Source organism: Pan paniscus, chromosome 7 (genome assembly GCF_029289425.2).
Source record: "Pan paniscus chromosome 7, NHGRI_mPanPan1-v2.0_pri, whole genome shotgun sequence".
Taxonomy (NCBI): domain Eukaryota; kingdom Metazoa; phylum Chordata; class Mammalia; order Primates; family Hominidae; genus Pan; species Pan paniscus.
In genome coordinates, this window is record NC_073256.2 from 47,523,319 (window position 1) to 47,539,886 (window position 16,568).

The following is a 16,568-nucleotide window of genomic DNA, read 5'->3' on the forward strand; positions in this document are numbered from 1 at the left end:
TTCACTTTAATTCCCTAAGATTTGAGGCATAGAAATCTTGAAGAGTGTGAGATTTTGTAAGAGAAGAGAAGAAGGAGGGGATTTATTCTTTTTAAGGAGGATGTAAAATTGCAGATGAAGAGAGGAAGTGAGGGGTGGGAGAAGATGAGAGAATTAGATTTAGAGTAAATGAAGTTTTCACACTACCAAAATGGTGATTTCATAGATTACAATGAGGACAATAGGAGTAGCAGGTCCTTAAAGAAGGCTGAATGAGGAGAGAATGAGGGTCGGGGGTGATGTCAAAGTTTGAACAACAAAGCTAACCCACTAGAATGGAACTTTAAAAAATACTTAAGAGAATTGGACACAATGAAAATAGAATGCATTTAGTATTTTGAAAATACCTAGTGAAACCAACTAAATGACACATCACTGCTTGCCTATAGAACTCTTTTAATGCTACCTTAAAGTACCTGGTACAGATGTTTACTTCGGTCTTATATGATTACAGCAGATCATTTGTTTCTTCCTTTCTTGGGAACCTTTCTGAAGTTTCATAAAATAATAGTCAATGTTTAGTATTTTTACAATTAAAAAAAATTTTGCAATGAATTTTTGATTCTATGTATTACAGACATATATATACAAACAATATTTAATTTCATTGCTAGGAGACAAATTTTAAAAGCCTTGTGAAGGGAGTATTGATGCTTTTTGTTGTTGTTGTTGTTAGATGGAGTCTCACTCTGTTGCCCAGTGGCGCAATCTTGGCTCACTTCAGCATCCGCCTCCTGGTTTCAAGCAATTTTCCTGTCTCAGCCTCCCAAGTAACTGGGATTACAGGAATGAGCCACTGCACCTGGCCAGTGCTTTTATTTTATCAGATGATACAGCCAGGGCCCAGCTTTGTTAAATGACTTGCCAATGCACAACCTTATCTTTTAAGTCTTTTGTTTTGCTTTTTGAAAAAGCTCTCTGGTAAAACAGTGAAGAGCTTTTTATTTCTTTTCTTTTTTTTTTTTTTTTGAGATGGAGTCTCGCTTTGTCACCCAGGTTGGAGTGCAGTGGCACGTTTTCAGCTCACTGCAACCTCCGCCTCTGGGGTTCAAGCGATTCTCCTGCCTCAGCCTCCTGAGTAGCTGGGATTACAGGGGCATGCCACCACACCCAGCTATTTTAAAAATATTTTTGGTAGAGACGAGGTCTCATCATGTTGGCCAGGCTGAACTTGAACTCCTGACCTCAAGTGATCCGCCCGCCTCAGCCTCCCAAAGTCCAGGCGTGACCCACCGTGCCTGGCTATTTCTATGTTTTTAAACATTATTGGTACTTAGAGACTTGTCAAATATCTAAAAATGTGAATTGCTACTGTTTGACAGATTTTTGGGATTCCTTCTGTTTTGTGCAGTCCTTAATAATATCGTGCTGCAAGGCTGTGAATAATTTACAAACTGGATATTTCCTATTTCAATAATTGAGTGTTATCTCTTCTGTATGATTTAGTGTCCAGATGAATTTAATTTAAAATAAATGGATTTAAATGACAATGTAAATTAGTAGTCAAAAAACCCATTTAATTCTTTTCCCCCACAAAAGTACATTTTTTAATTTAACCTGAATAAATATTCTCTTAAATTCAGCTTCATTTTCGTAGAAGATCATTCTATATATAGAAATGCAATACTTTATTTAAAAATTTTCAGATTAATTTTATAGTTATATTAGAAACCAAATGATTTGTTTTATTTATATAAGCCAATTGAAATAGTGCTGAAGTTATCTCTTGTACACTGATTATTGATGCATATTTGAAAGCTTTTGTTCTACATTACCTGCATTTTAGTCAGCAGTTATTTTGTTTGACTTTAAAATATATTTATTTGTACCTTTTTCTTTTTCATATACACAATTTTTAAATAAAATGTGAATGCATATTTGTCAAAGAAATATTTCAGGCCGGGCGCGGTGGCTGACGCCTGTAATCCCAGCACTTTGGGAGTCTGAGATGGGTGGATCACGAGGTCAGGAGATTGAGACCATCCTGGCTAACACGGTGAAACCCCGTGTCTACTAAAAATACAAAAAAAAAAATTAGCCGGGCGTAATGGCGGGCGCCTGTAGTCCCAGCTACTCGGGAGGCTGAGGCAGGAGAATGACGTGAGCCCGGGAGGCGGAGCTTGCAGTGAGCCAATATCGCGCTACTGCACTCCAGCCTGGGCGACTGAGCGAGACTCTGTCTCCAAAAAAAAAAAAAAAAAAGAAAGAAAGAAATATTTCAAATATAGACAGTTATTTTGGGAAGAATCTAACCAGAATCTAGATCAGTATGAGAAATTTTACTGCATTAGGCAGCTGATTAATTTTTTCCTTTAGGAATATTTTTGATCAGGATTTCCAACTGATAGATCAGCAGTATACTGTAGAGCTACAGATTGGAAACTCACCACTATGACCTCTGTTTTTTTCCAGAATTCCCCAAAGGGAGCATGGTCTTACAACAGAGTCCTTTCAACAGAGCATGTAACAACTGCTCATCAGGGAGCTAAAATCCCTCATCCAAGTTAAATCACAACTCATTGTTTTTGAATAGGATACTTCAGTTTCTCCAAATAGTCTACAGAGAGATGTGAACCCCTAGAAAGAGTTTGTGGTTCTTTCACAAAACAATTGTTAAGGTTTTGTGATCCTTTGTCTCAGATCAGGGGTCAGCAAACTTCTTCTCTAAAGGACTAGATAGTAAAAATTTTAGACTTTGTGGCCAAGAGGCAAATTTAAGGATATAATGAAGAGACGTAGGCTGGGCGCTACTGCTCACGCCTGTATTCCCAGCACTTTGGGAGGCCAAGGCAGGAGGATCACTTGAGGTTAGGAGTTCGAGACCAGCCCGGCCAACCAACATGGTGAAACCCCGACTCTACTAAAAATACAAAAATTAGCCGGGTGTGGCGCTGCATGCCTGTAACCCCAGCTACTCAGGTGGCTGAAGCAGGAGAATTGCTTGCGTCCGGTAGGTGGAGCTTGCAGTGAGCCGAGATTGCGCCACTGCACTCCAGCCCGAGCAACAGGGTGAGACTCCGTCTCAAAAAAAAAAAAAAAAAAAGGATGTAATGTAGAGATATATACAAGACAGAAAACAAACAGCCACAAATTTTTATTGACAAAAGTCAATACAGAATAATAATAATTGGGTACAGTTTTTAAAAATACAGGCCTGCTAGTCAGAAGAATGAAATTGCAGGGGGAGGGATAATATTTTGCTTAGTATGTGTTTATCGTTAGCATTTTCTGTCGTCAAATTGATTGCAAATGTCCATCTGTGAAAATGATCCTTAGCTCATAGGTTGTATAAAAATAGGTGGCAGGCTAGAATTAGCCCATAGGCGGTAATTTGCTGACCCCTGTGTTAGATAAGAAGTTACCTCTATTCTATGTTACTTTTGAGCTTGAACAGAAACCACTGCTCTGTTTATGTAATCCTTTTGAAAATAAAGCATTGAAAGAGAGATTGGTCGGTTTTAAGAGTTTAACTATAATTTTTGTTTATTAATTCTTGTTCTGGTGGAAAAACAGAAGTCTTGCCACTCATTGTCATTTTTGTGAATGTTTGGTCTTTTGAGAATTTGTTGAGTCTAAGTAAAAATTTGTAACAGGCATTTTAGTGGAGGAAAAATGAGGTCTATAATGTATTCCCACGAACACAGAATATTATGTAGTTTTAAGTATTCTTATATATAATACAAAATGTATAAATGCCTTTTTAATACTAAAACTTTATATTCAACCGATCCCACTTTAAATTTTTTGTTTATACAGGAAAAGAAGTTAAAGAGCAAGCCTTTCTTCAAATGGCTAACATTTTTATGGTTGTGAGAATGATGATTGCTTTTTCCTTAATCATTTTAAAGGTTTTTAAATGAACATTATTCATGCAGTTGTGTAGTTAACGTGCGAGCCCACAATCTGCTCACAACTGAATTTGTTGTTGTTGCTCTTTTTCTAGGATTTCTGTTTGTGTAAGATACATTCATTCCCCAGTAATGAAACTTTGTATATACCATATGACAGCCTTGTTCCTAATGTGAATTATACAGAGCATGTGATTAACCATCCTCTGGTATGAGACTTATATCTATTGTGGTCTTCACTAAAGCGTCTGTTTGATGGTGTGATGTTTTAGGACTTGAATATTTGGTGTTTCTTGGTTCATTGTAATTTCATATTTTCACACAAGTTTGGTCTGTTTACCCTTTATTTTTGTGTCCTTTCTGTGTTCTCCCCACCTCTCTGCTTCACCTTTCTTTTAGCAAAGATGAGGATTTCTACCTTCAACATACATTGTTGGTCTTGTCTTCTGTTTTTGTTAGGAGGGACAGCAGTGTGATAAAAGAGGAAATCAAAGCCTTTCTTGCCAATCGGAGGATTTCCCAAGCAGTTGTTGCACAGGTAACAGGTAAGAGCTGAAGAGCCCTTTATTCTGGAATCATGTCTAGTCTCTGCCTTCTGGTGCAGATGTTGGAATATTGCTTGCATTTCTGCATTGCAGTGCAGATCTGTCAACTTAGGCATAATTATGTATGCCTGTGATTTAAAACCCATTGTCTCCAATATCGCCGAACTTCTCTAGTGATTTTTTTTGACTTGTGCTAGTAAATTTTATAGCATTTGTAATAAGCACAAAATTCCCTATTTTGTGGCTAAAAAAGGTTCCTATAGTTTGCTTTTGATTGTGACAGAGCATATGACACATGCACATCCAACTGCTTTCTATACTACATATTTTTAAAAGCTTTGTAGTCCTCCAAGTATAATCCCTGATTATACCAGTTAAAAAATGATTCATGAGGGTAAAGAAAGTTGTTTTTTAAACCACTTTTCCATATGTAAAAGCATTCCTTGAAACATTACTGAGAAGAGTCACCATTGTCTTCTCTTTGTTCTTTATATCCCATCCCATTCTCCACCCCCACCTAAGCCCCATCCCTAGTATGTGGTGTATATGTGTCATTCTCTATTCAGATTGCATTTTTTAATGACGTTCTTAAATTTGGGGGCAGATGTCTTTTCCTTGTTAATGTGTGATCTTCCTTTCTTAGATTTCAGTGATTTATAAGACCCTTAAAAAAAGTAACTGGGCATTAGTCGTTAGAAGAACCGGACACTCTTTCAACTACATTTTGTAGTTGCAACATTGTTGTATTTTGTATATTGATAGATATAAAAATTAATTCTCCCCTCCTTTTATTAACATTCTACTAGCTGGCTATGTGAATTTGGGCTTTTTAGCCTCTGTGCCTCAGTTTTCTTCCTGCTACAATGAAATACTTGGATCTGATCTTCAACAATAACGTATGATTTAAAGATATTATTTCTGTTCTCCAGACCATGATACATACTGAAGCTAATTTACCTAAAAGGTTGTTACTCGCCATTAATTTGGTTAAAAATGAAACACCAGAGTTTAGAAGTCTTATATTTCATCCCAAGTATCTAAGGTCAGCCAATCTTTTATAGTGTGTGTGTTTAATATATTACACTAGTAATATATTTTTATAAATGACACTTCTGCTTATGGTAAAATACTTTAGTTAAAGGTGTCCTTCGGTGTAGAAGTCTTATACCAAAGGACAGTGTGTTAGTTTAATTGTTGTAGTATTTAGGTGTTTTTCTATAGGATATTTAAAATATGTTGTTAACCTTTATCTTCAAGGACCAAGTTATGGTTCTTAATGCAATGTAAGGACAAGTCAAGCAGGTTTTAGTGAAACTCACTGATGTGGACTTTGAAAAGATGAAATGTTGTCTTTCAGTACTTACATTTCAGCCTCCATTACTAGAAGCAATAGTATCTTCCAGTTTGCCAGCCTAAAACTAAAAAGACAAAATTTTAGTGTTACAGAATAGCATTGCAATGTTGATTTTTTTTTTTTCAGGTAGAAGCATTTCTTAGTACTTTGAATTCCCTGAATCTTGAATCATTTAGGACTTTTAAAATAGTAGCTTTGAAACCCATCCAATCTTAATTAATGCAAATCATAGTAACATACGTTTAAAAAGCATTTCTTGAGCATATCTAAAGGCATGGGATAAACCATAATGGGTTAAACATGATACATTAAATATAGTATTGCCTTTTTTGGAAAGGGAAACTGAAAGATATGTTTTCCCATCTTGCTGTTCAAAATATAGTACATGGAACAGCATTATTGGCATCACCTGGGAGCTTGCTAGAATTGTAAAAATACTGAATACTGGCCGGGCGTGGTGGCTCACACCTGTAATCCCAGCACTTTGGGAGGCCGAGGCGGGCGGATCACGAGGTCAGGAGATCAAGACCATCCTGGCTAACACGGTGAAACTCTGTCTCTACTAAAAACACAAAAAGCCAGGCGTGGTGGCGGGGGCCTGTAGTCCCAGCTACTCGGGAGGCTGAGGTGGGAGAATGGCGTGAACCCGGGAAGCGGAGCTTGCAGTGAGCCGAGATCGCGCCACTGCACTCCAGCCTGGGCGACAGAGCGAGACTCTGTCTCAAAAACAAAAACAAAAAATACTGAATACTGCTCTAAATGTGCTGAAACATTATTTACATTTTAACCAGAAGCCCAGGTGATTTCTGTTTGAGAAATGCTATTCTAGGAGACTGGTAAACTTTACTGACTTTAACTTCAGTGGATTGGCATTACCTCACTCAGTAATGGTCATCATGATGCCATCCCCTATTTTTATTTTTGTTTTGTTTTTACTTTTTTGTTTGTTTGTTTGTTTGAGACAGGGTCTTGCTCTGTTCCCGAGGCTGGAGTGCAGTGGCCAGTGATCACGGCTCATTGCAGCGTCCACCTCCTAGGCTCAAGTGATCTTCCTATATCAGCCTCCTGAGTAGCTGGGACTACAGTTGTGCACCACCACACCCGGCTAATATTTATTTTTTACTTTTTTTTTTTTTGAGATGGAGTCTTGCTCTGTCGCCCAAGCTGGAGTGCAATGGTGCGATCTCAGCACACTGCAACCTCCGCCTCCTGGGTTCAAGCGATTCTCCTGCCTCAGCCTCCCAAGTACCTGGGATTACAGGCACTTGCCACCACGCCCAGCTAATTTTTGTGTTTGTGGTAGGCGGGGTTTCACCATATCGGCCAGGCTGGTGTCGAACTCCTGAGCTCAGGTGATCCACCCGCTTCGGCCTCCCAAAGTGCTGCGATTACAGGCATGAGCCACTGTGCCCAGCCTATCTTCTACTTTGTGTAGAGATGAGGTTTCACCATGTTGCTCAGGCTGGTCTTGATCTCCTGGGATTACAGGTGTGAGCCACCGCACCCGGCTATCATCTCCTGTTTTCGCAAGCAAGAACTGAAAATACATTTACACATTTATTATCTATTGTACCACATGGACCTTTCTTTTGCTGCCATATCTATGGGATTTGGTATTGTTACAAACTTCTTTCACCATTTTCAGCCTCACCCTAACTTGTTCTTCCTCCTCTTCATTTCTACTCCAAAAGCTTGCATTCATCTTCCTTTGATCAGATATCTTCTGATGATTCTCCATTGTCTAAAAAATGAAATTTCTTTTAATCTGACTCCAGCCTTTTCGTTTGTTGCCATCCTCTATTCAGTATGCCCCCAGCTGAATTTCACTATTTGCCATTCCCAGAATTCTGCCCAGTTGGATGCTCCCAGAGTTTTGGTTGTGCCAAAGATACCTTTCACCTCCTCATCTCAGCCTTATGAATTTCTGTTTATCAAGATTATCTCTGTTGTTACCCTCATTTTAACTTCTTGAACAGTTTAGTCCTTGCAGACCTCTCTTTTTTCCTGAAATTAATTACACTTAGTTCATCACCCTGAGGTGTAGTACTCATTTTAATTATGCATTTTAGAGCAATGTTCTTCAGGAGTGACCTTTCCTTACACAAAGAGTCTAGCATTGTGCAGGTACTCTGAACTTTCCATGTTTACCTAGCTACCTTGTAGTGTAAGAGGAGAACAGGTGATGCTGACACAAGCTATACATGTGAAAATTTGTCCAGTGTGACTTTCTTCAGTGGTGTGCCCTCTCCAAAAATAATAATTCATTTGCTCAACAAATGCTGTGTGAATTTTTGCCCTTAAGGAGCTTGCATTTTTCCTTTATCTACTTCAGTTGTTTATATCAGGCCTGGGGAATGAGGATGATTGATAACCATATTGGTTCATTGTCCTGTTGGTCAACTTACTGAACTCCTATGTTTTTTGTGTATTATTGTGTTACATTTTTTACCCAGACTGCCCAGCCATCAAGCTAAACTCAGGGGCAAGGCTTCTCTTTGCAGAGAAGAGATCCAGCTAGAGAATAGTGAGGTAGTAGAACTGAATAAAGCCTTGTCCTCGTAATTGGTCCACTTAGGTTAGAGTGAGTCTGAGTATGGAAGCCTTCTGGTCACCTAGAGCTCACTCCCTGCAGTACCTCATCAGTGTATATACGCATTTTTCTGTCTTTAAACAAATTAGTCAAGTGTATCTTCAAAGAATATGTACCTGATGAAATCTACCTTAAGGTTTAGGATGTGGTTCTCCTGAATCTTACAACAAGTTCTCTTAAAAAGATTTAAGTTCAACTCTAATATGTGAAATAAGTCAACCTTGAGATAAAAATGAGAACGAGTGGTGCATAACAAAAGAAAATGCTAAATAAAAAGTGTAATGAGGTGCAAAATTATAACACATGTGCTTGTTCCAGAAACAAATACAGAGGTTTCTTTTTATAGATTCAGAGGATTTCTATTATAAGATAAACAAGAAGTTCATGGGTGGGGTCTGTATAAATAATATCCTACTGATAGGAAAAATGACAGTATAAACAGGATATAATAACAGTGCCTGCTGAATTCCCAGCATGTTATTTGTAGCTTCTTTCACAGTCGCAGCTGTTCCCACCAAGGGTGGATTTTTACCTCTGTAAGAGGTCAGCCAAGATTCTAAATTCTCACTAACAATGGTGGGTTGGTAAGCATAGTCTTTGCTTTAGTAATAAGCACATGTATTCTGTATTCACTTTCAGGGTAAAATGTTTTCTTAGGCTGTTTAAGAATGCTTAAAACATAATTTTTTTTAATGACCTTTGGGAAAAAAATCAAGCATGCAGAATAAATGAGTAAATGGGCAGAGCTTGATCAGCGCTTATCAGCCAAAGAAATATACTAATTGGATGCATGTCCTCTGAAGAAATAAATACACAGAAGAAGAAAAAAACAGCGCCTCTGAATTTTAAGAAATTTACCATAATTTTGTTTTCTTAAAATGTAGTAGTATAATGAAGAAGTAACAGAATCTCAAAGTTCTGGTCTTTCTGCCATAAAATAGCCTTGTGACCCAGAGTCTTATTTTCCTTATGTATAAGATAAAGGGCTTTGACTAAATAGGTTCTTTCTTAGTTCCATTTGAGCTGGATGCTCTAACAAAATACCATGAACTGGGTGGCTTATAAACAACTGAAATTTATTTCTCACAGTTCTGGAGGCTGGGAAGTCCAGGATGAAGCCAGATTCAGTGTCTGGTGAGAGCCTGCTTTCTGACTTAAAGACCATGCCATTTCATTGTGTTCTCACGTAGTGGCAGGGGGAACGGGTCTCTCTTGGGTCTCTTTTATTGGGGCACTAATTCTGGTTCATAAGGATTCAACTCACATCACCTAATCACCTCCCAAAGATCCCGCCTCCTAAAACCATCACCTTGAAAGTAACAATTTCAACATAGGAATTTTAGAGGGACATAAACATTCAACCATAGCAGCTTCTATGTATCTTTTCTAGCTGTCAAATTCTATTCTGTTTTTAAGTTGTAAATGCATTTTATCAGATGTGCATCTTACCTGTACCTAGTGATTCTCATTCCCAAAACATAAGAATTTGTGTAAAGACAAGTTCTGAACTGGTTTTAGAAATGTTCCAGCTGTACTCAGATCACTGCCTTTTTAACTTATCTTTAAAATGTAGGATAAAACCACTGCATATTCTATTTAATTATAGCAATTTCTTTACAAAGGTAAAGAATTAAGTTCCCTAATCAGAGAACTTAAGATCAGACATTAAAAATCAACTAAAGTTTCAGTATATTAAGAAAAAATAAACAACAACAACCACTTCATTTTCTAGAGTCGTTTTAGGTTCACAACTGTCTTCTATACACCCCCCTCTCCCACTATCACCATCCAGCCCCAGAGTGGTACCTTTGTTACTGTCAATGAACCTACATTGACACGTCATTGTCACCCAAAGTTCATAGTTTATATTGGTTTTGCACATTCTTTGGTTTCTGGACAAATGTTTAATGACATGTATCCACCATTGTAGTATCACACAGAGTTGTTGCACTGCCCAAAAACTTCTCTGTGCTTTGCCTGTTCATCCCCTCCTCCCCTCAACTCCTGGCAACCTTTTTATGGTTTCCCTAGTTTTGCCTTTCCAGAATGTCATATAGTTGGAGTCATACAGTGTGGAGCTTCAGATTGGCTTCTTTCACATAGTCATATACAGTTCACATTCCTCCCTCTCTCTTCATGGTTTGATAGCTCATTTCCTTTTAGCACTGAATTATATTCCATTGTCTGGATGTACCACAGTTTCTCTATTCACCTACTGGATGGCATCTTGGTTGCTTCCAAGTTTTGGCAATTATGAATAAAGCTGCTATAAACAAGCGGAATTTCTATCTATATTAGTAAAGCAATGCTGGTAGAATATGTCACAGACTGTGGAATTGTCCTATTATAATACAACCAGAAATAATTATCTTGCTTATTTAACAAGATTTTATGAATTCCTACCTAATGGATTTTACCAGTTTTATGTGGATCTCCAATTTGAAGGCTATCACCTATCTACAGAATGAGTGGGCTTCTACATGAAAGATGTAATTCTCTCTCCAAATGGAAGAGGTTTAGAGTTTTTCTTTTTGTTAGGAGAAACCTTTTCAAATCTTCTTTGAATGTACTTCATTCACTCATGTTATAATTGTTTTCGCAGAGTGCATTTTGGGATTTTCTTTTGTTTTGCAGCCTCAGGGGAATAGGAACAGATGTTATTCCAGGGTTCAAAAAATTCTTACTTTTTAATCTCATTTCCTTCTATCTTCTTCTTTAATTTTTTGGAAAACTATTTTCTTTTAAACATAATACATGAAGTTACTTTTTTTTCCCCTCATAGGAAAAAAACCAGCCTTCACCACATCTAAATGCCCATATTTTCTTACTTTGTTGACAGCTAAGTGAGGAATTGGAGTGGAAATAATTTCGGAGGATATTTTTTGTTGTTTGAAAATCAGTTCTCTACAGTTATTGAAATTTCTTGTCCTGCCAGGGCTTCAGTCATCTCAAATGCATTGCATAGGAGTCTACATTTTTGGTGTAAATACTAGGAAGACTCATTGTCAGGTATAAAATGGCATCTCTCTTTCACCTATATATAAAGTAGAAATTGTATTTTAAAAAATGCTATCCTACCACAAGCCCTGACAATGACTTGTAAAGGTTAGGCACAGATGTGGTTTTTCCCTCATTCAGTAATTATCATTTTTGTTTCTCTCCAGTTCTTGTTTCCTAAGATTATGGGGAAAAGCCTGTACTTAGATACAATGTTTCTTTGATTGTTGTGTGAAATATTTCTTGCCTAATGTAATTTAAAAATTGTTATATTAAATATGTTAATTGTTAAATATACAGGAATAAATGACAAAAAGAGGAAGTGATACCCCAGTAAGAAAGTCAGAAGGTATCTGTGTGTGATAAAATAGCAAAACCTGAGATTCAGCTGTAGTCTGTTAGTCTTAAAGCAATATCATAAATATCATAAATAACTTCCTGCAGAAGAGAGGCTCTGAAGAGAAAATAAATGCCATTGCTTGTAAATTCTAGATATCGTCCTTTATGCAGTAAAGAATTATCCTATTAACTCTTAAAAGTTTTACTCAGAGTGAGACCTTAAATCAAAGTGCTGCAAATAGTTTTGTCAGGAAGATGTAACACTATATTTAGTGTTACTAAATCTGCTTAAGTAAGGAACTGACGCTTGCACTAACCAAACTACAGCTGAGGGCCTTGATACCTGAGAGGCCTATAAAATTTTGAAGCAATGTTTCAAATTCTTTTGGCTTAGAAGAAAACTTTTAATGTCAGACTGTGTCAACTTCAGCTAAATTTAACTATATCATTTGATTCTCACAAAATAAACTTGGAGATGTACAGGGGAAATTTGTTTTTTCCTTTGTTTTTATCACCTTTATTAAGATAAAATTTACATAAGAGTATAGGTTTCTGAGTTGTACCAAACTTATACAGTGGTATAATCATTACCAAATTCAAGATATGAATATTTCAGTATTCCAAGAAGTTGTCTCATGCATCTGTGCAGTCAAATATTGTTCTCCCACCCCCAGTCCCTGGCAACCATTCATCTGCATTCCTTCACTATTGATTTGCCTTTTCTAGAATTTCATGTCAGTGGAATCATACAAAACATACCTTTTATGTCTCCAACTTCTTTCATTTAGCATGATGCTTTTAAGATTCGTGAGTGTTGTTACATGTTTCAGTTATTTATGACTTTTGAATGCTAAATACTAATCCATTGAATGGATATAACAAAATTAGTTTACCCATTAATCAGTAGATGGACATTTGGATTGTTTCCAGGGCCTGACTATTTTGAACTAAGCTGCTGTGAACATCTTGTGTACAAGTTTTTGTGTGGGAATATGTTTTCATTTACTTTGGGTAAATACCCAGGAGTGGGATTGTGGGGTTGTTGGTAAATATACGTTTAACTTTTTAAGAAACTGCCAAACTGTTTTCCAGTGTGGCTCCACCATTTTATCTTCCCACCAGCAAAGAATGAGGTCTTACTGCTCTGCATTCTCTTTGGTACTTGGTGTTTGTGCTTCTCTGTGAGTTTAGTCATTCTAGTGCAGTTATAATGATATCTCACTCTAGTTTTATTTTGCATTTTTCTAATGACTGATTATGTTGAGCATCTTTTTATATGATCATTTGTTATTCATGTATCTTCTTGGGTGACATGTCTGTCAAATCTTTTGTCTATTTTTTTTAATCAGGTTGTTTGCCTTATTTATTATAAGAGCTCTTTGTATATTCTGGGTACAAGTCCTTAAATATAAGATATACATATTTCCTAGTCTGAGGCTTGCATTTTCATTTTCTTAATATCTTTCAAAGAGCAAATGTTTTAAATTTTTATGAAGTTATATTTATCATTTTTTTTCTTTTGTGGTTCTTGCTTTTTGTGTTCTAAGAAAATTTGCTTAAACAGGACCAAGTGCGGTGGCTCACGCCTGTAATCCCAGCACTTTGGGAGGCCAAGGCGGGCGAATCACAGGAGGTCGGCAGTTTGAGACCAGCCTGACCAACATGGTGAAACCCCATCTCTACTAAAAATACAAAATTAGCCGGGCATGATGGTGCTTGCCTGTAATCCCAGCTGCTCGGGAGGCTGAGGCAGGAGAATTGCTTGAACCTGGGAGGCAGAGGTTGGGGTGAGCCGAGATTGTGCCGTTGCACTCCAGCCTGGGCAACAAGAGTGAAACTCTGTCTCAGAAAAAAAAAAAAAGAAAATTTTGCTTAAACAAAGTCTCAAAGATTTTCTCATGTTTTCCTCTGTAAGTTTTATAGTTTTAGCTCTTACATTAGGTCAATGGACCATTTAAAGTTAATTTTTGTGTTGAGATAAGGGTTGAGGCATTTTTTTTTCTTATAGAGATCCAGTTGTTGGAAAACCATTTGTTGAAAAGTCTAGTCTTTCCCCGTTTGATTACTTTGTTATCTTTGTGGAAACTCAGTTGGACATGCATGCAAGGTCTGTTTCTGGGCTTTGTATTCTGTTCTGTCAGTCTTTATGTCTATCCTTATACCAATACAAACTGTAGATTATTATAAGTCTTGAAATCAGAAAGTGTAATTCCTCCCAATGTTGTTTTTCCTTTTCAAGATCACTATTGACTTTATAGGTCTTTTGTATTTTTATGTACATTTTAAAACTAGCTTTTCAGTTTCTACAAAAAGCACATCTGTAGTGAGATTGGGATTGTGTTGAATATATAGCTCAATCTGACATTAGGAATTTACATCTTAATCATATCAAGTCTTAGTCTATGAACATAGTTTGATATCTCTCCACTTGTTTAGGTCTTTTTTATTTTCTCTCAACCATTTTAGTGGTTTTCAGTGTACACGTTTTGTACACATAAAATTCCTCTCTAAATATTTTATATTTTTGTTGCTATTATATTGGTATTGTTTTTAATTTCAGTGCCCGCTTCCTTGTTTCTTGTATCATAGGTCAGTTGGTTTTATTATATTGACCTGTGAACTTGCTTAATTCATTTATTTGCTAGTAGCTTTAAAACATTTTTTTTGTTTAGGATTTTCTATACAATCATGTTATCTGTGAATAGAGATAATTTTACTTCTTCCTTTTCAATGTGTCTTCTTTCTTTCTTCTTTTTCCCCTTTATTGAACTAGCACTAACAGTTCAATCTTGAATAGAGCGACAAAAGCAGACATTCTTACCTTGTTCCCAATCTTAGGGAGGAAACATTCAGTTTTTCATCATTAAGTATGATCTTAGCTGTAAGTTTTTCATAGTTGCCCTTTACCAGGATTCCTTTCAAGGAAAGCTTCTATTTATAATTTTTAATAGTTTTTATCATGATAGATGTTGTATTTTATCAAATGCTTTTTCTGCATCTGTTGGGATGACCACCTGGTTTTTCTTGCTTAGTCTTGTTAATATGGTAAATCACATTGACTTATATTCTGGGAAAAGTCCCACTCAGTTATGATGTATTATCCATTTTATATTATTTAATTTGGTGATATTAAGAATTGTCACATCTGTGTTCATGAGGGACATTCTGGGTTTATGTTTTACTTCCTGTGTTCTTTCTATTTTTTTTGTTTGTTTGTTTTTTTGTTTTCTTTTTCAGACGGTGTCTTGCTCTGTCTCCCAGGCTGGAGTGGAGTGGCGCAATCTCGGCTCACTGCAACTTCTGTCCTAGGTTCAAGCGATTCTCCTATCTCAGCCTCCAGAGTAGCTGGGATTACAGGTGTCTGCCACCACACCTGGCTAATTTTTGTATTTTTAGTAGAGGCAGGGATTCAACATGTTGGCCAGGCTGGTCTCGAGCTCCTGACTTCAAGTGATCTGCCCACCTCGGCCTCCCAAAGTGCTGGGATTACAGGCGTGAGCTGCTGTGCCCGGCTCTTTCTAGTCTTACAATGTCCTTATATAGTTTTGTTATCATAATAACGTTGGCCTCATGAGATAAGTTGGGAAGTGGTCCTTTCTCTTGTATTTTCTGGAAGCATTTGTGTAGAATTGGTATTATTTCTTTTTTAAATGTCTTTGCAAATGTGCCTTTTTTTAAAATTATAGTGATTATCTTACACTGCTCATAATTTACTACCTGGATCTTAGGGCTTGTGCCCTGTACTGAAGTCAGCAGAATAGAATATAGAACAGTAGAGATTATTAGGTCCTTAATACTTTAAAGATTGCCAGCACTTTTCTACATGATTTTACTCATGGCAGGAATATGTTTCTCTTGCCAGTTGCCTAAAATAACAGATTTACTAACCACAAACCAAATTAAATTAGCTTTAGATACAGCAGTAGCCCTTTCCTTATGTCCTTGTGATGCCTGAGTAAAGAACATAGTTTTTACTTGCTAAGCTATGAGATTTTGCCACCTGTAGTAGTTTTTAAAATATTGAGTGGCCTATCTCTAGATCTCCCAAACAGATTCATGAACACCATCTTGCTTTTGAACATGTCGATTTTAAAGTACGAGGCCAATATAATATTGCCCCAAGCTCATCATTGTTCTTGATGAGAAATGTAGTCCAGGATTCTTAGAAACTTTCTTAATGTGATCTTTCATTTAATGTTCTGTGTCATTTTAAGGACTAGAATATGCTATTTTCTTAAGTGTTTTTTTCTCCCTTGACAGTTTTAAACATATTGTCTTTTGCTTCCAAGCCCTTCCATTGCTGAACAGTTTTTGTAGGACAGTCTTCAGCTTTATCATTAAGCTGAATCCCTATCAACATCTAGCTGTCCAAGTGAGTTATAGATGGCCAGTGGCTCTGCTTTTTACTAGCCTGCACCCTCTTAGCTAACCCTCTTTTTTTAGGGTTTGTATTTTTAGCTATAACTTATTTAACACTATCAGGTGTTAGATGCCATGCCAGCTGTTTTATGTACTTGAGAAGCAGGTGTTAACTTCCTCAGTTACAAATGAGAAAACCCAGGCTTAAGGGGATTGACTCATTTGCCAATAGTCATGCAGTTAATTGCGTTTGTTTTGCCACACAGCCACTGTTCTTTACATAGCAATTTGGTATATAGAGAAAATATGGTGCCACGGTCAAGGGCACGACTTTGAGGATGGACTGTCTGGCTTCAAAAATCTGATTTCCATCCCTTACTTATTATGTAACTTTGGCCAAATTACTGAATGTCTTAACCCTCAGTTTCTCCTCTTCTGGAAAATGGAAAGAATAACAACAGTACCTACCTAAACGGATTCTTGAGTGGATTAAATGA

General features: G+C 37.0%; 1 protein-coding gene across 50 annotated transcripts in view; it reads left to right on the forward strand.

The window, feature by feature from the left end:
* Positions 1 to 16,568, forward strand: part of HMBOX1 (homeobox containing 1) — a 177,555-nt gene that overhangs the window by 88,422 nt on the left and 72,565 nt on the right. For all 50 annotated transcript variants that reach the window (XM_055116409.2, XM_055116417.2, XM_063606703.1 and 47 more), the window contains one exon: positions 4,347 to 4,432. In XM_055116409.2, coding sequence (XP_054972384.1) covers positions 4,347 to 4,432 — 86 coding nt within the window. The remainder of the gene's footprint in view (positions 1 to 4,346; positions 4,433 to 16,568) is intronic.